Raw genomic sequence first — 24,654 nt, 5'->3', positions numbered from 1 at the left:
TGTCAGGTTAAACTAAATCAGCTGTGTACCAACACAGTCAAAGCATCCTTAAGTAAATCATAAATTAATCAATTATTTTGCTGGTTTTTGTAATCACATGACACTGATTCGATTCACAATTATTTAAGAGGGTAAAGAGGTCTTATAGTCCAGTCCAAGCTGTTACACAGTAAATTATATTCAACTTAAACACTGTTATAGCTTCTAAAAATCTCAGATAAGCTTTTTGTCAACTCACAGGAAGTAATTGTATCTTATTGTATAGGTTTGATATAAATGAGTACAAATACACCCATTTTCATGTGCTTTTACACTTTTCAGAATAGTCGGCCAATAACAGCTCAAATTTTACATGGTGCATAGATGGCTTAGTGGTTGGGTTGCGCCCGGGATAAAGCCCAGCCTTTAGCTTCTTTGCATGTCAATCCCCACTCTCTTATCCCTGTTTCTGGCTCTAACCACTGTCTTCTCCCTCTAATAAAGGCAAAAAGCCCTCATATCTTATTAAAGTAAAACTATCAACTTGTAAATCTTGACCATAGTTTAAAAAAACTCTTATGCAAGCACCAAGGCATTTACATGCATAATCAGAAAAATGGATGTTAGCCTAAGGCCTACATAGTTAGAGCTACAGTCCATGACTAAGAAGAGAATTAAAATGTAAACATAACTAATATCTTACGAGCAAATGTCCTGACTCATGGGAGGTTTGCAGTGTTTCTCCCACTTGAAAAGACTCTCAGCTCTGCATACAGTGGATGTGGGTGTTCCCATTGTGGTCAAAAACCAGATGAAAGGATTGTAATAGCTGTGTGAAAATAGAGCCAAAGCCCCTCAACAGCCATCCATCCATCCTGTCAGAGTGACCTCCCTGTAAGCTGCAGCTGATTAAAACATCAAATGTAAAAAAGAATAATAATAAAGTGTCTTCTTCAAATTAAAACTCTTAATTTAAAAATGGCAGCCATCCAGGTGTCATTCTGTTACGTGTTTTCATGTGAAGTAGCTTCCTGAAACAAAATAGAGAGCAGTTCACATCTGTATGCAGAGCAAACACCTTCGACCTTGCCTTCACTCCTTCCTGCTTCTAAATGAGAGTAAATTAGGTGTTATAATGTTGTGGTTGTTTTTAGTGGCTGCAGAGAACACACACTGGTATACACATGTGGGATAGCTGATATTTGTGCAGAAAGTTTATTCAGTGCTTTAACTCATAATCAGTCATCAGGTTCAAGGGGAAGGTAGGTGATGTATGCAAACACACATTCACCCATACAAATACACACTTTCTAACCAAATTATAGGGTCACACTAGACTTTAAGATTTACTTTGGCATGTGGTTTTGCTCTTTAATGATTAAATCATTTATTGGCTCAGGTTTTCTTTATTCTGTGTTAGCATATATCTGTAGGTGGAGCAGCAGCGCCAACTTCATGCTCCCTATAGAGGAGAGTGTGGTTTCTGTAAGGATGTCAAAACTTTTAATTTGATTCTGATACTGCAGCACTTTCTGATACCACACTTCACACATTATCTGTTATTTAAAAGGCACAATAAAGCCTTTTCAAATTTAAATCTTCTCAGTAATCTATCTGATCTAATTGTATCTTGGTTTACAGAGTCAATAAAAAGTATTTCCACCTTGGGTGTTTTACCCTTTTATTGAATTTATAAATTACAAAAAACTCTACAAAGTAATATCAAATAAATATATGTAATGTAAAATAAGTGATTGCATAAGTATTCACCCCCTCTACGGCAACTGACCTAATTCAGCAGAGTTCAAGCCAGTTGGTGCTAGAAGTCACACAATAAGTAAAAAAAAAGGGATCACCTCAGTGCAGTGAATGTGTCTCAAGTGATTGTAGTATAAAGACACCTGTTTCTGGGAGGTCTAGTCACTGCTTACTTAGTATTCCTGGCTGCCATTACACCATGAAGACAAAAAAACACTCCAAACAACTCAGAAAAAAGTTATTAAAAAGTATAATTCAGGGGGCAAATACAAAAACATTCCTAGGCACTGAACACCCTGGGGAGTTCCCAGTTAAATCCATCATCAAGAAATGGAGAGAATATCACACATGTGTAAATGCACTGTTGATAGCTACATGGAAATGAAAAAAGACAACAAGGGGAATGTTCTGGAGTGGCTGAGTGAATCTACTAAATACTGACTTGAAGAGGGTGAATATTTATGTTGTCACATATTTTAAATTTCATTTTTTTATTGATATTACTTTGGAGAAATCTGTTTTCACATTGACATGAAATATTTTCTTTCTCACAAAAAATTAAAATTATATTGACTGTGATTGCTTTATAAAACCAATGAAAGGTTAAAACATCTAAGGGGATGAATACTATATTGGTTTGGTATAAACAAGTTTGTGGTGATTTGAAAATTTATTCATCTTATTTTGAAGGACTAGTTTCTGTTTTTGTGCTGCTGTCTCCAACTTTGCTTTCTCCGAGGCTTCCCCTCCCCTGTGGTGCTGAGACGATTGATCTCACCTGCTGCGGATCTCTAATCAGCGCACCATATCACTGCTTCTGCCTCTCGTCTCGGCGCCAGTGTATTGTCTGCGACACAGCAGTACAAGGCTCCCTGACTACCAGCGACACTCGCTCTAAGATTATTGATTAATCTCCAGTGCTTACTTGTGAACTTTTTGACTTACCTGTGTCTCCTCTTTTCCTCCAGTGCCTCCCTCCACGCCTCGCACCAACCCTGAAACCCAGCAGCAGCACGCTCACTCTCCCCTGTGGGGAAAAATACCCTCACTCACCTGGACTCCTGGATTCCCCCTCCCTTCTGAGCACAGTTAAATAAATCTGTTAAAACTTTTTCCTCTGGTCTGCATTTTGGGTCCACCTCACACTCAACCATAACAAAGTTCTTACATCAGCAACATATTGCATGACCCCTTGGGACATAGTGCATTACTTACATGAACATATCTGCTGGTCACTGAGTCTTTTTTTTAATGTTACTTTGATTTACTGAATAGAAATTGTGAATATATAGTATATTTTCATAATTCTTGAGTATTTTAAGCATAAAACTCTATAAAAACAATATTTATGTATAAAAAAACACCTGTCAGCAGCTGTGTGAGGCAAGCAGATGCTGACACCTGCCACAGCCAACATTTTTCCTTCACAAGGCCAGAGCAGGTGCTAATTTCATTCCCTGCTAATGACTTCTAATTTAAAGGTGATTTTTCTGGCTCAAATTATTCTTGCAGATTTTATTAGCTGTAGTTTGTGAGCCACTTGGCATGTGTTGATTTGAAGTCTAGTTTTTGGTGATGTTTCCAGCTGACTTCCTCGAGAATGAGAAACTGGTAAATGATATTTTCATGGTGCTTCATGGCTGCATCCTTGAGGCTGCATTCGCTGCATGTTAAGATCCATATTGTCCTTACTGTTGAACACTAGTGTCTGTCATATGTGTTTTGCACAAAAAATATTATATATTTGAGAAGAGTCCACTATTTTTGTTTAATGCACATGAGGTAGTGATGTCTACATGTTGTGTTTTGCTTCTTTTCACACAAGTTCCCACATCAAATTCACAAGCAGAACAACTACAGGGACGTGTTCATGCTTTCATTATCGCTAGCAATACGATTTGAGAATTGGAATTATAAACAGACCAAACCATTGCCAAACAATAGCCAAATGAAGAGATAGCTTACTTAGGGAATAGCTCAGTCTTGAGGAACTACACAAAAGACTAAAGAAGACAAAGCTGTTGTCCAAATAGTCTGCGTGACTTCTATTTCCTTTAAAGGACTGTCAAGGGGGAAGAGGAGAGCAGAGCTTCACATTTGAAGAGACAGTACTTATTTTTCACGTCACAGTAAATAAATGAGCGCTGTCAGGCTGACTAATGAGGCTCTGTGCTGCGGTGGAATCAGGAGAAAGTCTCCGTCTGCTGATGTCAGTCATTTCAGAATGGATCTGGTGCTGATGGATTGTGAGGTCTGCTTCTGATTACATGCTGCACTGGAATCCACTCATCACTCGATGCTTTTGTTATTTTGGAAACGGGTAATAAACACACATACGGTAGAGATGCATACTTTTTCCTGCCGTCCTAATCTGTTCTGACACTTTACTCTGCTCAGCCAGAGGCTTGGTGATTAAACATTCGTAACAAAAAGCCTTTTATCCACAAAAACCCACACACAAAGCTCTAGGGCACACTTTGCCATTGTGCTAAAAGGGTTTTAATGAATTGAAAATACGCTCTGATGATGTGAAATATGTTTGTTCATCCAAAAAAACAAATTCAAGTACTTGGACTGAGTAGGTAAAGTCGTTTTGACCTTTATTTTCTTTAACTTCACCTTAATGGGAATGAGTAAGATACATTTAGGAAACATGGTTGCAATAGAGTGGTGCAGTCATGACGTAATTTTGTAGGAAGCTATGGGATTTTTTAATGGGTTTTTGGATTATTGCTGAAAATAAGATCTGTGTCCAATAAAAGTTTATGAAACTTACAGGTTTTGTTCGTAAAGATAATCTTCATAAATTGATAATATGAGCATTATATCTCATTCGTTAATCTAACTGATGACAGTTAAAGCTAATGTAATGCTATATTGAACTACAACACGGTCCACAGAATTTGACGTCATCACCTGTGGATATAAGTGAACGGCAGGCTCAGTTGCTGTGCTTTGGACGATGATGTATAGTCTTCCCCACAAACGCTGTAGTCCTTGTTAGCTGTCTTTTAGCAACCACCTTCTGTAAGACGTGAGAAGATACACAATTCAAAGGTAGGACACGTTTCAGATGTATTTTATGTTGTAGGCTAAAACGTTAAAATCTCTTGAGTTTGTGTTCACCACAGACCTTATTTCAGGCATTTAACTGAAAACTCATTCAAAAATCCCATAGACTTTCAGACAAGGGAACCGGAAGTGCTAAAATGCTAACTGACTTCTGCGTTTTAGGACTTATTCCTGCACCACTCTATTTAAGTAACACTTAAGACAGCAACAGCCAAGAAAAGAATAGGAATCTGAAGAGGAGATCATTAAAGTCCCTGTAAAGTGAAATCCAAACCTGATGTCTTAACACAGCTAGTTTGCTGTTAGCATCTGTAAACACTGAGATCCATGTGTGGCTGAATTTTGGATTTAGACTGTTGGAAAGTTGTTCACCTTTTTCTTTGCTTGGTTTTATTTGAGAAGGGCAGATATAAGAGTCGATGTCGCTGGTCTTGATTGGCATTATCCTGCACCGCACCTGCACTGCAACGCTTCAAAGATATAAGACCCCTGAGCAGTAGGGGTGTGACGAGATGAGATTTGGGCCCATGAGAATGAGACGAGATTTTACACTTCTTTTTTTTTTTTTTTTTTTTATTGTGGAAAAAATACATGAGTGGAAGATATGTCCTTTATACAGCTGAAAGTCCTAAGTGCAAAGCCTTCAGGTCCATTCAGAAATGTTTAAATTAACTCCTTTTGTACTGAATAGGCTATCAAAGCGTACACAGTTTGCCTTAATAACTCTGACTCAAACTGTACATTTTAATGCTCTTCACATCAAACCTTTTATCTTTAGTCTACCACATCTTTAATCTACTTCACTATGCATCTACTACACTATGCATGCTTTATTTTATAAACTGCTACACTATGCACTCGTTGCTACAATTCCAACCATATTACGTTACATATTACATCTGTAATATTAAAGGTGCAGTGTGTAAAACTGAATATCAACATCTAGAAGTGGGTTCTAGATTGCATTTCTCTGCTGGAAACTGTGGCGACCAGTTGAATTTAATGTGTATCTGTAATGTGAATACAATACAATAACTTTATTAATCCATTTTTCCTTTTTTCCTCTATGTTACCATGGAAACATGTAAAAATCCAAGATGGCAGCATCCATGGAGGGGACCCTCCCTATGTATGAATTAAAGGTTTATTCTGAGTTGTTTTTTTTTCAAAATAGCTATTTTTGAATTTAGATGACTAAACACTTATTTAGATAGACCGTCTTAGAAATGTTTTGCTTTATTTTAACAAGTTTTTTTTAGCTAAATGCTACCAGGCTAAATATTACACACTGCACCTTTAAACTCTCTTATCCTCTTTAAGGACATCCATATTTAAAACACTCAAAAGAAATTGTTCTGTCGAAAACACATTTAATTTTTTTTTACAGTAATTTACAGAAATAGATTATTTTATGGTTTTGTGGACTTTTTTCTGATAAGAGCTTTGACAGTGTTGGACATGATGCACAGATGAATGTGCATGTTAGTGTGTGCGTTGGTGGTGAGTGTGTGTCTCTGCTCTGTCTGCTGTCAGACAACAAACGGCGAGTTTAACTGGGGCTATAACTTCAGGTTTTGGAGCTAAAAATGGATACTATGGCGCTCAGAGTTTGTTTTGCTACGTTTGCTGCTGCAGTATATAATGACCCATTGTGCTACACATGTTAAGCTTCTGACTGATACGCAAAAGCAACAGCTGATGGATGTGTGATTGAGAGACGTGAGATGAGAACGAGACATGACGAAGCAGCGATTGAATCAAAGTTACAAAGTCACAAATGGTGAGTCTGCACGCATACAGGAATGACATAAACACTGTATTCTCCTCATGGAGACTGTACAGGTTTCCAGCAGCAGCATTTAATCATTTTGCACCGTTATGATGAACTTGTGCATTTGCAGATCATGTGCAGCCCCAAGTAGCACATGCAGAAGAGGGGGGTGGGGGTTGGAGTGGTGATCTGAATGGGTCACAGATCAGCTCCATTTCTTCATTAGCTGACAATTTTGAAGTGACTAGGGCATCTTTGTGATCTTTTGTAAATTTCCAGTTTGGTATTGTTTTCTGTCAGGAGAGCTGACTGCTCCTGGTGCCTGCGCGATATTGATCTCGCAAGATGGTTTTCACCTTGACAAGAAAATCCTGACACTGACGCTTTAATGGTCAACTGCAACAGAATAATGGAGAATGTTTGAAGGTTCAGATTGTACTTTAAAATATGCTTTCTCTGTTTCTGCATCACAACCTGTCTTCCTGCTGTAAGGGCCTAAATTATGTTGTGGAGTTTGGCTTTAGATGGAGACCTGAAGCACTGGGACTGTGAATTTTCAAATTTTAAATTACAGTTGATGCAGCTTATTACGGTTTCTCCTATTGGCTATCCCTTCAACTTTGACAGAGCTTTGGTATCACTAATTCAATTAACATTCAGTTACTGTTGATGTGCTTCAGAAATTCTTTCAGAAAATGATCAAATAAAACAGCATGGTTGGTTATAATGATTATAGCAGTAATGACATTATACCAAAGCTGAAGGAGTGTCAGTCTGATCTGCCAGTTGTCAGTTTTCACCCTTTGTGCCCCTCCCATCCTCTCCTGTCATCACTACAACAGGCAGAGAGACGAGGTGTCGAAACCCACCAGCTCCCTGAGGGACTCCATGGCTCCTCTGAAATCACCCCAATGCACACATTCATACATACAGTTATTCTTTTTTAATTATTTCAGAGTCTACCCTGCTGTTTTGAACTTTAAGACCAGAAACTGGTGTTGTTGTTTTTTTACATTCATTCATTTTTCGTGTGTTTGTCCAGTTTATGTGTTTTTGTAATACCAGACAACTTTCATCTCCTGAGAAACTTTAAAAATAGTGCCTGCCTCATAGACATGTAATGCCATGCTCCTAACAATCATCCAACTTTGTGTTAATCATTAGGGAGAGGAATAGTAATTTTGATCATGAGAGTAGTCTATTTGTTCCTCTTACTCTGCCGTCTTTGCTGTTGGACAACAAATTGCAGAAAACAGACTGAAGTGTCCACTCTGAGAAACCAGTATAGATTGGAAGTCCAGAACTGATGACTGCAAACGATAACCACAAAGAACACAGCAGAAATCTTTAATAATGTGATTAGTCTACTGAGGTACCTAAAGCTACAGCGACCACCACAGGACATCTGGTGAAAAAATCAATATTAATTCTGACATCTTTGCTCTGAGGCTAAACATACTTATGAATAATTCAGGAGTATGACATAATCAGATATGATAACTTGTAATTTAATCTCTCACATTCAAAAGCTCTGAGTCATCTATCAGTCCTCTGATACAGGTTGAAAAGGTCATCACACCAAGTGTAAAGCTGACTCATTTATTGGTAGGTAAGAGATAGTTTTAAGACCACATTTACATGAAAACAATTTTCTCCGATCAATGGAGATGCTGTAGAATTTAAAAGCACATTTGAATGATTTGAGAGCATGGCATATAGAGTTTTGGCTCAGATCTTTCATCAAATTTTCCACTTAAACCTGCTGTTGAGCTTTTTAAACATAGATTTTCTCCGTGCTCAGAGAGTCTGCTTGCTCAGATGTCCTGAAGCCCTTCTCTTCTCATTCAGGTTGCTTCTGCTTGTGTGAAACTGCAACTCCAGCATTCTCTGTGCACTAATGAAACAGTACTGATACATGATACCAACACCTTTTACTTGTAAATGCAGTCATACAAATAATTCCTACATTGATATAAATAAGTTTAAAAAGCGGATGGTTTCCTGACATAATGTGTGCCTGATTTCAGCTCTAAAATGTTAACAGGATGATCATTCCTGTAATTAAACATGAGACAAGTGTGAGAGTGGGAAAAGGGGAGGATGGAAATTACATGTTAAAGCTGTACAATATTTAATGTGTTGAGATTTTTAGTGTACTTTTTTAAAATTTGTATCTTTAAAAATTAAAGAGGGGGTAAACTAATGCTTCATCTTTATTTCATTTTTTTGAGAAGAAGCAGAAAAAGATATATGGACCTTTAAAAACACAATTACCAACCTGAGTTACAGAGATGCCGATCCACACAGGATTAGTTTTACCTGCTAATGGGAGTGGTAATGTAGAAAAGTTCACCATAACTCCCATAAATGATGACTAACAAAAAACAACCGAGTAGAAACAAGATCCAAAATCTGTGCAGTCCTCTGCTGTTATATCTTGTATTATCACCCAAGTAGACATGCTCTAGTTGGAACGTTTCCTTTTAAATGCAAATCACATGAATAAATATGTAGACACACATGTATTGAGCGAACACTGTTTCTCACACAGATTCATAATGAAATCCAGACTGTCCACAGGGAAGCAAACATTTCTTTACAGAAAATACTCCGTCCTCAGTGTTTATTATGCTTGCAGAGGCATCCTGCTCTGAGAACAGTGGGCCAGCGAGGGAGTGACGCTGCAGGCTGTGTGCGGTCGAATCGACAATTCAATCACTGACACGTCTTCTGCACTGCACAGAATCACACTTTATTATGGTTTTAACCCTCGGGCTGGACTCTCAAACTGAGCAGCGTTGGACTGCTCGGTCTGTCTGTCCATCCAGGAATTATTCATCTGTCTGTATCCATCAGCCATTCGTCTGTCTATCCAGCATCACCCTCTGTTTGTCAAGGTGTCTGTCTGTCAGTCTGAGAGCTGTCCATCTATCCATTTAACCATCCGTCCACTTGGGTGGTGGACGTCCCATGGACTCAGAAGTCCTGCAGTGTCAGAGGGGAGATCCCTTCTTTCAGCATCAGGATCCAGAAAACACACACTTCTCTGGCCCCTCACTCAGCAACCCCCCCATCATGCCTTGCCTGGCTGTATTATGACAGGTGGACTGTTGGTTGCATCTAGTTGTACTTTCCTACCAGTGTCCCTTCTCAGCTCAGAGGACCGTCTGCTGAGTTGTTTTATTTGAGAACATATTGTAGTGATTATTATAGTAACGAGTATTATAGCTACAGTCACTGGTTAATCAGTATTCCTAGCTACCATTACACCACGAAGACAAAAGAATACTCAAAGCAACCCAGAGAATAAGTTATTGAAAAGTAGAAGTCAGGGGAAAGATTGAAAAATTCAGAGAAATTAAAGGAATATGGCGCATGTGTAAAGCTGCCTAGATCAGACCATCCTCAAAAACTGAATGACTGTGCAAGAAGGAGACTAGTGGAAAAGGCCACCAAGACACCTATGATTATTCTGAAGAAGTTACAAGCTTCAGCAGCTGAGATGGGAGAGACTGCATACGATGACTGTTGCCAGGGTTCTTCATCAGTCAAAGCTTTATGGGAGAGTTGAAAAGAGAAAGCCACTGTTAAAAAAAAACAAACTCTGATTAAATCTGGACTAGTTCACCAAAAGGTATGTGAGAGACGCCATGGCCAAGTGGAATAAAGTTCTTTGGTCTGTCCAGACCAGAAGTGAGTAGGAAAGTGTTACATTTACTCTGTTACATCTACTTGAGTATTTTTTTTTTTTTTAAATCCTACTGCTGAGAGTAGTTATTGAGCAGAGTACTTTTTACTCCTACTCCGTTAAATTTGTGGTTAAAAAACAATACTTCTACTCCATTACATTGGGCATGCACTTTTTTGCTACTTGTACTTGTCTATAATTTATTTTTGTTAAGTATTTTTTTACACTCAGCTGAGCTCTCACAGCAGCGTGAGGTAAAATCCTCAGCACCACAGAGGATTCAAAAGTTGGAGATAATGTCTTAAGATGTAATAGCTGCGTCTCCTTCAGAGGAGCATGTTTATCCCTGGTCCAACATCAAGACTGTGCCTTTCAAACAATGAGGAACAACAGCCACATAATGCGCTGCCTGTGTCTACCTAAAACAGTCGAAATCTCAAGCTTCAAAAATATCAAATCAAATCTAAGAAAGCACATTATGGTAAGTAAGCTAAATAAGCTAACGACTGCACTGCTAGTTAGGTAAACGTATAAGTTCAAATCTCTGTTTTAACTTGCAGACTGCAAAGACACAGTAGTATCAGTGATAAATGACATCATGTGTTCAGCCACCTCTGCCACAAATGTGATTTTACATGCCATTTAACGTTAAGTTACAGGTGATACTATTATTATGTGTGTGTGGCATATCTCTTATATCAGTGATTATATCTAACATGGTTATAACGTGGGGCTAGTGGGCCAAATTTGTTGAGCGATAATCAGGATGAAATCTTTTAATAAGGTACTTATTTACTCTTAATCAGACACTTATTTTTATGAGCGTTGGAGGGCTTGTAAACATAAAGGGTTAACGTAATGTGGCAAAATATAGGAACATCCTGGAGGACAATCTTATTCAGTCTGCCAGAGACCTATGGCTTGGGAGTTTGGAAAAAAAACTGAACTACCCACAGTAAGAGAGTAACAGTCAAGTATTGACATGGTGGAAGAGTTCTTACTACTGTCTTAATTTGAGAATCAAATAAAGACAAAGATATGTGCTTTCTAGTGTTGATTTTTAGGTGTATCATTTAAATTAGTGCGGCAGTGCTACACCAATGAGGTCTGAAACCATGACTTAGAACTAAAGGACAGATTCAAAGTGCTTAATCTGTCAAGCACACTGTTAATCACTGTTATGAAATTTGCAAGAGTGCATGTACAGAATGACTCGCTGACATTCAATGATCCCCAGTTTATGTGTCAGCATTTTCCCTTTTCAGGAGTTCAGATTTAGTTGCTTTCTCTGTGTAAGTAGCCCAGGTAAGGTTAATTATAGACATCCTCTTCAGATAAAAAGCCTTCTTTATTTTGAAAGAAAACATGGCACTTCTGTTGGATCGAAATAACATTGCAACATTAGCTTAACCCGGGACAAAAAACAACTTGCTACAGATAGAAAATGTTTAATATCATAGTAACCATTAGCTTTTTAAGATATGTTTTAGAGTAGTTTTTCCAACAATCTCTATATTTATGAAATATAAAAGAGCTGAATGAGGCAGGGGTGAGAAGAATTACATAAAGATAGAAAATTGTTTAAATGTGGAGCACCAGAAGAAGAAAAGGTTGTAGAGGTAGAGTTAGAAGACAATGAAAGCAATTATCAAGTAAGGAGGTTAAAAAAGCATTAAACATGAGGAGAAGCAGCAGCGGGAGGTGCAGAGAGCCTGAGGATGAAAAATGAATCAACCCGATGGTGAAAGGAGAGCAGGTTTGTGCTGAAAACATAACGTCTTCACTCGTCACCTGTTCGGCCTCTCTCTTGTCTCTGGAGATCAGACTGCTGAGTTCCTATTTCTTCTTCTCTGCTTCAAACTGAATGATGGACACTTTTTAACACTTTAACAACACTTTAACTCCCCCTGAAACAAAGACTGAAAGAAATATCGCTACATTTACCTTCTGAAAAACCATGTAAGCTTATATCAGCAAACAAATGTTACATCATACTGCAGAAGTCAGCAAATTATTCCGACTCAGAGACTGAACTGTACGGTGAAGCAGCAGTAGTAAATTTCCTTTAAAAAATTCCTGGATCCAGACGGTGATCAGGATCACTCCCAAAATCAAATCAGTTCTTTCTTGAGCCATTCCTGACATTCCATAATGTTTTGAGTTATGTTGCTAACAAACAAACTAACTAACTAACTAACAAACCCTACCGATCACATAACCTCTTTGGCAGAGGTAACAATACAGAAAATGTTTGAAACTCAGACTGCTTTTGAATCGTAGTTCAACAGAATCATTCTTAAAAAACTGTCCTGGACAAAATGTATGGTACCCCTAGAATAGATGTAAAATAATATGACGATAGGACACATTAAACTAAGGTGTGTCCTTTAATTAGCATCACAGATGTCTTCAAACTTGTATTGAGTCAGTCTGCCTATCTAAAGGGTGAAAAGTCGTCACTGTGCTGTCTGGTATCATGGTGTGTACCACACAGAACACAGACCACAGAAAGCTAAGGAGACAGTTGTCCCAGGAGATTAGTAAGAAAACTATAGATGAACATGTTAAAGGTAAAGGCTATAAGACCATTTTCAAGCAGCTTGATGTTCCTTTGACTACAGTTGCACATATTATTCAGAAGTTTAAGATCTATGGGACTGTAGCCAACCTCCCTGGACGTGGCCGCGAGAGGAAAATTGATGACATTGAAGAGACAAATAATACAATTGGTAACCAAAGAGCCCTGAACAACTTCCAAAGAGATTAGAGGTGAACTCCAAAGTCAGGGTACATCAGTGTCAGAACGCACCATCCATCACTGGTTAAGTTATTTGAGTTGTTTTTTAAATGATTCTGTTGAACTACAATTCAAAAGCAATGTCTGATTTTCATTAGTTAATTTTCAGTACATTTTCTTTTCTTAATACTTTTGTCAGTTTCATTGACCATTTTGGTTTTTTCTTTCTTTAACAGAGGGTACCAACAATTTTGTCAAGTGTGTACTTGGCTTATACCAGTTCTGTTTAAAACAGTTCCCTTTCCATAAATAACAATATCAAGTATTGATAGTTTTTGATATGGGGCTTATACCCTCAATGTGTTCTCAATAAGTCTAACAGAGTCAATAGAAAAGATCAACCCCATCCCTAAATGTGCTATACATCTTACTTTAAATCCTTAATAAACTCTATCTATGATCACAGTTGTCAAATGCAGATTGTTTAAAGAGAAGAAAGAGACATTTTTGAAATGATACTCTTGAAAAATATTATTTGCCGATGTGGCTCCTGCCTTGGAGATTGTGATTACTCTGTAAAGTAGGAGTCTCCATTATGCTTACCTCACTCATCCCAGGTGTAAAATATGTCCCACATATTTTACAGTGAGACTCACACATAAATAATGCATGAATAAATGAATAAAAGCAGGAGAATTTCAAGACTTCTGATTTATGGAAAGGAAATTCTCTTGTACTGCTAAGAAGGAGAGACACCGAAGAAAAAAGAGGAGAGATGAGACAAAGAACAGGAGGACCAACCTTTACTGGGTGGTCAGGAAACAGGAGCTGACAGCTCTCTCACACAGACTCACACCAGAGGCATACACAGTCTCAGCTCGACAGACCAGCCTTCCCATCACCCGGGCGTGAGAGAACATACACGTTCAGGCCTCTGAATCTAACACAGCAAAGAGCTCAACCTCACTGCCTCGGGAAATAATAATGAATATGGAATGATAGTCTGTATTTTGTTGCTGCAAATGCAACCAGATGCAAAAGATGGAGGGAAAAATCAGGAGCAGATGTCTGAAAAACAAGAGGTCCGAGCCGCCTGTTTGCCCTGCAAACATATTGTAACCTTAGCCAGCATGTAGCATGATCACTTATAGTATGTATGTACACATCTACACTTTGTAATGAGGAGAGGTACGGAGGCAGCTGCTCTCTGGGAAAGTTCTGTTGTTAAGGAAGCAGCCAGGCTAGACACAACACCACCCAATTAACATGGAGACCTCAGACAAGGGGGAAACCGCACATGTCTGACACATTTCTATAGCCTACTGTACATGTGCTGCTGGGGGAGCAGTATATCTTCCTCTTCCATAGGCTGAGCTCAGACAGAGCAGAAAAGAGCGGGCAGCTGGTGGATGGTTTAGCAAAGAGAGTTAGGGGTCCTGTGCAGTCCTCATATTATTGATGTAATGCACACATTTCCTGAATATATTCAGCACAGATTAAAACATCAGTTTGCAAACAACAGTAGCAGTAACAGTAGTAGTAAAGAAGTAGACCCTCCTTTCTTACTGTGATCATTTCTCTGTCAAATTTTTAATTGATGCATGTTAACTAACTGTTACGTATCCACTAGAGGATCTTAATGATGTTTAACTATTTTGTCAGGGACTCTTTAATTATCTTCAGTTATTTTATAATCAAAGCTGCCTGTAATGTGAATGCTGTGTTAGTGTTTCTGTTGATGGGTGAGGTTTAGGATCATTTTGGCTACTTCATAAACCGTCTGGTACAATAATGCATTGTGTGATTTTTACACCATCAAACCTTTCTAAAGTTCTCCAATGGTCCAGTATTACAGCCAGTTGTTAAAAAACTACAAGAAGCAGGTTGGACATAGCACCAAGCATGCATTTCATTCAATATTTTTCTGAGTTGTATCTTCATTTATTTAATTTGCACGAGTAAACAGCTATCCATAATAATCAGGTTGTGTTTATTTACAATTATAAAAATTATTATATATTTTTTATTTACTATTTATATTTTTAGAAAGCCTATAGCCTTTATTATTCGTTTTTACTAACACGTTACCTGTAAATTAAATAAATCAACCCGCAAATGATATGCATATTCAGTAATAGTTCTGCCGTTTACTGTGCTTGCTTTGAGGCGCGATTTCTGATGTGTTGTCCTTTCAGAGCCACCGTAGCGTGACGTCACGGTCCAAGATGGCGCTCCCCGTGCGGACAAATTTCAAACATCTCTCCAGGTTCATTCAGAAGTTTAACTCTCCTAAAAGATTACTCTGCGCTGTAACAAGGGCGGAAAACAAGGTAGGTGTTTCGGACTAAAATATTTTGTTATGTTTGATATTTAGGCTCAGCTTTGAATAATACTTTAGTCGGTTTGACTCTGAATACTGACACAGACCGAGACGATGCCAGATATGTCTGAATTTACCTACTTCCTTCTCGGTTTAATCATTAAAGATAGGTTTTTTTCCTCGTTTGAACCTTATACAACATGACTATTAGTAAGTCAGATTCAAATTCTGGCTGTCAGTCCGTGTATGTTACAGAAATGCTGACGGGAAGTCGTCATGTTTGGGTCTGATTAAAAAAACCCCATTTCGAATAGTTTCAGACCTTCGAAGTATTTATCAGGTAGCAAAGGTGCAACAATGTCAGCTTTGAATCCTAGCTTGGTATCATTTACGTAAACGTCATGCTTAGTGTAGAGGTATTGGTGTTTACAGGGCGTAATAATGCTCACTTATTTTACAGCAGGCACTAAAATAAGATGAAACTGTTGATATCGTCTACACGCCTATAACAGTGTGAAATGACTCTTTAAAGACGTATTTGAGGTTAGTATTTTCATACAGTTTTTCAATAACAATAAATTTCATTTAAATATAAGGAACAGCCATCATAAAAACATCTGTATATTAAGTGTTTGGCCTAAATGAAAGGTTATATTTATATTTCTCATCACTAAACAGGTAGATGAAGAGTGAAAAACAGCATTAGGTACTGTTGTTTTCATTTCATAGCATGTCCTCCAAACTGCATTAACTGGTTTGATTGTCAGTACTGCATAACTTGGTTTCATTTCTACCTTAGTTTATAAATTTGGAAATGCACACAATATTAAATCCATAGCAGTGTTAGTTTCAGTGTTTAACAACGTATAAATGTACAAGTAGTGCTGAATAGTACTGGCAAAACATGACACTATGTTATATTTTCCTTCTGCTGTATTGATATGTTGATATGAAATGATACAGGAATTTATTCCATGTAAATACATCATGACTCAATATTAGATTTTCTATAAAATTGAATATGGGCATTTTAAGTCGGAATCTCAGAATCGTCACTGTATTATAGCTTTAGCTGTCTGCAGGTCTGTTCAGTCAGACTTTTATGATGCTTTTATTGTTAAAGCTCATTTTGCAATTCTAACAATACAATCGTGATTTATTGGGCAGCTTTCCTCTTGAAAACCAGACTTAACTGAACAGTTTTATTTTAACATACTTGGTAATCTTTCAAAGTGAAATTTATGATTTCCAGCAAAAATAGCTTGTTTTTTGTGGTAACTACATCTCAGAACAAATCAAACAATACAATACAATAAAAATAATAAAGAGCAAAACAGTGTTGGCCTCCTACATTCAGAGTTTACTGTAGTCATGTTTTATGTATTTCAGTTTGTTGAGGGATCATCAGATTCTACACATCACTGGTTGAAAGATTTTTTTGTTCTGTCAAACCATTACCTGTATTAATAAACTCCAGCACACTATGGCTGTCGTTTGCATTTATTGTAGAAAACTATGAAGTGTCAAGTTGTGGCACTGATGGCATCATCAGTTCTACTGCTTTATATTTATGGGAAGTTGCGGTGTGGTTGCTTTTGTTTAAGCAAAGTTTAGTAGATATTTTTTTACTTCTGTTTAGAATTGTTTAGGATTTACAAAGGTTATGTGTTTTGTGTTTACTATTTTGATAACACTCATGTTGGAACTGATATATTTAAATAATACTGAGTCTTTGATCGGTACTAAGATGTTAATTTTCACCTTTGGGTAAAATGTTTGTGGATAAAAGGTTTTGAGTTTTCTTGTTTCATAGGAGCCAGTCTGGTATGACAGATGTCACTCTGTTTGAAGAATAAGAGGGTTATAATCACAACAGACATACAAGAATATCAGCAGTGAGTAACTAACTACTCATTATATGTTAAAAATTCTGGTTAGGTTCATGGTGCAGTGGTTAGTGCTGTTGCCTCGTGAAAGGTTCCTGGTTCAAATCTCTATCAGACAGGGCCTTCTCTTTCTCCTTGCGCTTACATGGAAGAAAGGGACCCACCCCCCAGACCTACAGATGTGAGTGTGCATAGTTTTTCTTTACAGGTCAGCCTTGTGATTAACTGGGGAACAATCCAGGGTGGATTGGGTAAACCCTGGACAGATCCCCAAAAGCAGTATAGATAGATTGAAAAGATAGACAGTTGGCGAAGTGAGAAGGAGCAAGGGTTAAATGATTTTGAAAAAAACATCTCAAATGCATTAAAATAGTATCAAACTCAGTAAAACAGTATTTTGACAAACATTTCAGGATAAAAAAAATTTCACCTTCGGAGGCTATTTAGTGATTTAATTTAGATTTTGGTTAATTGCTCAGCTGAGACAAAGCTGGAGATCAGAACAGACTGCTCAAAAAAGGGCTGTTTAGTGCAGTGGTTCTCAACTGGTTGGGAATCAGGACCCACCGCCACCTCCTAAAAAACAATCACGCCACAAAAATGTGACAGTTTTGGAACCACTTAAATGTATTCAATGAAACAATTTGCAGTTTGGACCGAAAAAATAGAACAGAACATAAGTAAACATAGAGGACAAAACAAACGCTTAAAAGTGCATCATTACCAAAGAACTTGCATGCATACATCTTATTTATGCCATTTTTCACCAAATTTATCTAATACTGACATTTACTTGTCATCATAGGATAACATAAAAATACATGTGGGAATTGATTGTGTCTACATAGGGCTTTCATACATGGATTTTTGCCAGATTTTTTTTTCTGGCACACATTCGCAACCCACTGGAAAAGGCCTCACAGCCCACTTTTGGGAACCACTGGTTTAGAGCTGGTTGTAATATTTTGACCAAAACAGCACAGGCATTTAATGTACAGGGGACTGTCTTAAATGTGGAATAAGGCTACGATATCTAGCCTCCAACTCACAGGCAACCAAAATGCAGCACACAATCAAATATGCAGTCAGAAACAATATTTTTGGGGGTTGGCTTATTGCTTTCGCATTTTAACAGTCTCCTCAGAGTCATGCCTGTATAGAGCCTGGATGTGTGTGGAATTGTAGCAGGAAGTTTTGAGATTTAGAGCATCTGCGTTTAGTTTGACAGCAGAAAGTGTTTTCAAAGACTTCGAGCCTCAGAATCAAAGAGTGAAGATTTCAGTGTAGATGAAAGCAAACATGGTTATGCCCAATCCCAGGGGGATGGCACTCAGGGAAGTAGAGGAAATAAACTAAAGACAAAGCAAAGTAAAATGCTGTGTTCTGTTAAAAAAGTTAATTCACATCATTTGAATTTAATGTCATCAAACTGTATGATTAAATGTTATTAAATATACTATTTGACTTCTGCTTATGTTTTCTATTTATGATCACTGCATGTTTGCTTTCACCTGAGTCCCTTTCATTTATTAACCTTTATCCGTTTCAGTTTATTTTCCTGATCTGGCGTGTGACATCACATCCTCAGTAGCACTCCTTATATTTGCCTTTTCACTTCAGTGGAGTTAAGAACTGCTCTTTCTGTCCCACAGCTGAGGTTTTCTATCATTGCACGGCTGCTTTACAGGGACAAATGGGGTGTAAAGGCAAACAACGAGTCCCCTGGTAGGCATAAGAATAACCTCTGTGTTTCAGTACAACAAGCATGCTAATTATTGAGCTGTTCTTGCATTACTCTGCAGTTTAAAACCTCAACCATGTGCCCAAAGCTCTGTTCCTGCTTGATGTACGAGCTGTAATACAGTATGTATGTTTGCCGCCGTCCCGTCTGTATTTTGTTAAGGGGAAATCTCTGGAGAGGCTGGAGAGGTGTGCAACCAAAGGGGAGGAAGTAGGGACTCGAAAAGCATCACAGCAGTGCTTCATTACCAGCAATAACATCAGAAATGAAGTGTTGGTTTTCATTTGTTTTAATTTTCTCCAAATGTAGAGGGCCGAGTGCAAACAGCGGCATGCTCACAAAGCCCTGAGGTGTGATGTGCGTCAAACAAGACGCTTGTCAGACGTTTTTCTGCACTGGAAAATGTGTTTAAAAAGTCAGTGAACCTCAGCGGACTGACACAGAGATGAAGTGTGACCCACAGACGATGCTTTGAATTCTGACAGAAATGTTTGTGAGAAAGCTGTGGTCTGATTTCTAAAAAAGACATCACACTAAGAGATTCAGTACAGATTTTTGTTTCATAATGCAATGTATGTTTAAGTTGTTTCACCTTGTATTTGTATTGTTTGCAACCTTTTAACCTCATAAGGTGCATTATGTAGCATTTTTGCATTGAAATTTATAAATTATAAAAAGGCTTAAGCTGAGTGATGTACAGTGCATTCAGAAATGATTCAGACAGAAGCTTCTCTTCAGTGCAACACACATAAAAGCCCGCTTGGCTTTGATGTGGAGGATTTTTGCAAACTCCAAGCAGGTTTTCTATTTTTTCACAGAGTAGAGGCTTCTGTTTAACCACTCCTCCATAAAGCCCTTTAGTGGAGGGATGCAGTGATAGCCATCCTTCTGGAACTTTGTCCCATCTCCACACAGGATCTCTGGAGCTCAGTCAGAGTGACCATCAGGGTTCTTGGTCATCTCTCTTAGTAAGGCCTTTCTCCTCCAATTGCTGCATTTGACTGGGGAACATGCTCTTGGAAGAGTCCTTGGTGTGCCAAATTTTTGGCGTTATGGAGGCCATTTGCTCTTGGGAACCTTCAGTGCTGTTGACATTTTTTGTAGCCTTCCCCAGATGTGATCTTTGCAACAGTCCTGTCTCTGGGCTCTGCAGGCAGTTCCTACCACAGGTGGACTCCAGTCAAGGTGTAGAAACATTTGATCTACAATCCAGAGAATTGGGGGGAACCTAAACTAAATTTAAAGTGTTCTTGCAAACGGTCTGAAGACCGAATGCTGATTGTTGTTTGTCCAACAATCGGTGTCCGCATTTTATTTTCCAGATAATTAGATTGGATTGATGTCACATAAAAACCATCCTATCAACACTGAGGCCCGGGTGACACTGACACTGGGAGAACGTGGCATCATTTCCTGTTTCCTGCTGCTACTTTCTTGCTCTGTGCTTTTTCTCATGCTAACAGAGCTAGTGATAAATTATTTATTATCCTTAATCTTTTAACATGCAGTTTCACTTTTGCTGCATTAGGAACATTTTATTCTTCATAACAAATGCATGTCTGTTCCAAATATTGGTTACTGGCCACATGCACTACCTGAATCTGGTATCCATATCTGCCCTGAAAACAACCACAGTATCTGTCAACCCTTAAATGTGATATGGAGTTTTTTATTTTTAATACATTTGGAAAAAATTAGGAATTCTGTTTTCACTTGTCATACTGGGGTACTGAGTGTTTATTAATGAGAATTAAATTGATTTTTTTGACTGTAGCATCAGGCTACACAATAAAAAAAAAATAAGTGAAAGGGTCTTAATACTTTCTGACTGTGCTAAATTTTAAGTTAAGTACTCTCAAAGTTAGAGAAATTCTTAATTTTAAAAGTTGTAATGGGACATTTTGCTGCTTTGAAACATAAACTGCCACTGAAAGTTGCCCCTCCATTGCTGTACCTCATTCATGTGTTGTGCTGTCTACTCGAGGTGGACCTCGATTATTCTCTGTGGTAAATGGCATGTTCTGTTGCCAAAGACCCCCCTACACACTTTTATGAGACCTATATCTGATTAACATGATCAGTAAATTACTTAAAAACCTTTTGAATAGAATCAGATAATGATAAAATGTATCAGCTGCCAAAAATGCCTAATGTAGCTATCAAATTTGACATTAAAATCTATGTGTATTTAAGGCAATTTTTCTTTTTTGGGGCCTTTGGTAGAAGGTTAAATAAACATTTCAGTTCCAAAAATGAGAATTTTCTGTCTATTATTTGGATTTTCAGGCTTTAAGGTGTTTAGATATTTCTGGGTAAATGTTGATATCACAGGTTTTATAGTTTCTGGCTAGCTAAAACCTTCCACAGAGTCTGCCATCTCTCACATGCACTCTTCCTCCTCAAACTCTGTCACCTTCCATCTTTAATGTCAGCTGTTAGCTTACTTTGCTCTCTGAAGAGCTTTATGTAGGCTTTTATTGCATCATTATCAGCAAGTGTTTCCAGTTTTGGCTGGTTTTGTTTAAACACTGACACATTTTGCTGTAACTGAGTTTAACTAATGCCACCAGTGGTTACCATTTTACATCACAGGTGCATTACAGAGATCTGCAGATCATGTCTAACTATGTCAAATTGTTTAACTTTTTGTACAAAATGATGATAAACTCAATTGAAGGGTAAAGGCCACGGTCTGGTTCAGAGAACGAGATTTATTGGGATGCACAGTAATAAACTTTCTGCTAATATTTGATGTACCAATATTTATAAATTCATTTTGCCCAATACAGATTTATAAATGTAGTTTAAACCTAAAACTTGAGCCCAAAAATCACTCTTTAATGTGCAAGGAACGAGGATGCACATAGTTTAACCCTTGCCAAATTAGAAAATAACACCAGTTTGTAACTAAATACCCCAATATGTTAAAAAAAAAGTCTTTAGGATTAATTTGAATGATATGTTACAGTGATGCTGACTAGCCTCTATGCAGCACCTTGACCGCATAAGTAGCTCAGGACTTTTATTTTTGTTGGCTTATAACCAAATACATATTGATATTGTTTGACTTGTGCTCAGAAGTTTAAGCTCTGGAATCGCGACCACCCTCCTTTCCACCACCCGGCTGCCTCGCCCTGACCTCCAGCCTCATGTCGGCTGTAAACGCTGTGCTCCCCGTCCAACCCGCTCTCGCCTGTGGTCCTGTTATTGACTGATATCAGTCATGTCAGCCGTTGACTCTAGGAAAGAGGAAGTGACTTCTAATTTGCCTTTCTGTTCTTGTCTGCTCTAAATTCACTTACTCGGGTGTCAGTTAAAACCATTAGAGCGGCTGCTGCACCGCATGGGAGAGCCCAGCGAGAGCGAGGAAACACGGCCTCCCCTTTGAGGATGTTCATTAACTGGCCTATTTATTTTCAACTGTCAGAACAGCACACTAATTCTCAGCAGTCTCCTCTGTGTAATTAGGTTTAACGTAGTTGTTCTGCAGCCAGGGCCCTCACTCAGACTCTTTACACATTACCCATTTCTAAAAACCCATATGTCAACATCGTCCTTCTTTACAAATTCATATCTTACTTTGTCGAATTACAGTATTGACCTGTTGCTCTGTGTTCATAGTGCTCTCTGGGCATTTGCAGTACTTTTCCTGCCGTCTTGTCCATGTCCGATCAAGTGTTTTTTGCAGAGAGTCTGACATTCTTAATTAAAATGCATCAAGTATCTAATATTCTGCCATTGAGCTGCTCTTAGGTCAACAGAGACTTTCCTTTTGTAAGGGAAATAACAGAGAGAGACTGCTGGTGGACGTTTGCCCTCAGTGTTTCCATAATTACAGATTGATAAATTTATGAAGTGTGTGCCGGGTATTTTTTGCTGTGTTGTGACTTTTATGGGTTTTTCAGGTATCATTAGCCCTCCTGTCAGTCATTTGTTTCCTGTCAGTGAAGTTAAATTAAACATGTCTATTGTCAACACAGGAGAAGGAAGTGGTATGATGAAACTATTTGAACTAATTTAGACAGACCTGCTGAATGGAAACAAGTAGCTTTGACATGCGGTGTTTATTTAACAGTGAGAAAAGTAACAGAGGAGTCAGGCCTGGCTTTGCTTTTCCAGCTGCACATATACTAAGACAGGGCTGTATGGTAACTTTTTTTGCTCATAGCACTGGTGCTACAGAGGTCGACAAGACATAATGTAAGTGACACTATTTCAGTTTTAAGACCAATTTTAGTCTTTGTCACTGGTTTGAGTCATTTTGGAGAAATTTATTATACTTTATTATAACTTTTTCAGGAATATCTGTTTATTTAATAATAATAATAAGTTTATTTTTATAGCACCTTTAAAGAACAGCGAGGTCACAAAGTGCTTTACAAAAAGGTAAAAGAAACACAAGCAATTAATGCAAAGGTACAATAAGAGAATACACAGTACACAAAACAGATTAAGTAAAGGCCAGACCAAACAAGTAGGTCTTAAGTTGCTTTTTAAAAGAATCAACTGTTTCTGCTGATCTTAAATTCAATGGAAGTGAGTTCCAAAGAGTTGGAGCAATGACCTTGAATGCACAGTCACCTTTAGTTTTTAGTCTGGAGTGTGGAACAACCAGCAGACCCTGATCAGAGGACCGAAGAGTCCTGCTGGGATTGTAAGGTTTTACAATTTACAATCATTTGAGAGTCAGTAGCTACATGGGAAGATTATGAAATTGTTTCAACCAACAAACAAATCTTTGTAATTGCAGAACACCCAGAAGACAAAGAAAACACCGGATTGTCTGCAAAGATTTTTTCCATTTTAAGTTTCAATCAATGCAGGTTAATTTGGGAACTTGTAGTGTGAGTGGTCATTCTCTGCCTCCACAGTAAACTACACTTATGTTTCCTTTTAGGCTGAAAAATCAAACTGTCACCGTTCATCTTAATATGATCACATTTAGGCACAAAACTGCCGTTAGCTCGGACAGACTGATCTGCTGCAGACACAGCAGCCTGCTTGTCACTCAGTCTCTCTGGACGGAGCAGACCAGTCCCTCCACCACACATCCAACATATTTCAAAGAGTCTGATGTTAAATGAACAGTTTTAACAAAGTTCAGGAAATTATCAGGAATTTTGTGCAAGTTTGAATAAAGCTGAAAGTCAAAGTGTGCATTTCTGGGCTTTCTTCAAACCTCCAGCAGCAAACTAAAAACTCTTAATTGGGAATAAACAAGATTTGAAGATTTTGGAAACACTCAGGTTTACTGTTCACTGACATTTTTGAGACTAAACAACTAATAAATTATTGAATAAAATAATTTCTATTTTCTTAAAATATACCAATTATACAGCAGAGTTGATATAATATCGGTTGTGGGTGTTTGTCACTTCCCATAAAGTAGGAAAGCTGTTAAACATTTAGTTCCTAATGAGCCAGATTACAGCTTCCTGTGCCGTGTAGCTCCTCCTGGTTATCTGCCCCCAGGTCACACTGAAGACTGCTTCCTTCAGAAGCTGCAGCCTGTTAGTGCTGCAGGCTCTGACTGCCTCCCCCTGCCTGGTTATTTTTGGAGCACCGTCGGGCCCTGTCTGCGGGGAGTGCTGTTTTTGAAGGGCCTCCAGTCCCATTAATCAGCCCGGGGACCCCACGGCGCGAGCGGGCCCCGAGCCCTGGCCCGCCACACTGCAGCGTTCTGTTCCTGTACCCCCGCTCTC

At 38.3% G+C, this 24,654-nt stretch overlaps 1 protein-coding gene across 1 annotated transcript in view; it reads left to right on the top strand.

Annotated features, from left to right (window-relative positions):
- Positions 1-15,225: 15,225 nt before the first annotated feature.
- Positions 15,226-24,654, top strand: part of wars2 (tryptophanyl tRNA synthetase 2, mitochondrial) — a 40,844-nt gene continuing 31,415 nt past the window's right edge. The window contains exon 1 of the mRNA XM_041807344.1: positions 15,226-15,335. Coding sequence (XP_041663278.1) covers positions 15,231-15,335 — 105 coding nt within the window. The 5' untranslated portion in view covers positions 15,226-15,230. The remainder of the gene's footprint in view (positions 15,336-24,654) is intronic.

The sequence above is a fragment of the Cheilinus undulatus genome, linkage group 15 (assembly GCF_018320785.1).
Source record: "Cheilinus undulatus linkage group 15, ASM1832078v1, whole genome shotgun sequence".
In the NCBI taxonomy this organism is placed as follows: Eukaryota; Metazoa; Chordata; class Actinopteri; order Labriformes; family Labridae; genus Cheilinus; species Cheilinus undulatus.
Note: the sequence above shows the minus strand (reverse complement) of the source record. Positions and strands in the feature narration are given on the sequence as shown.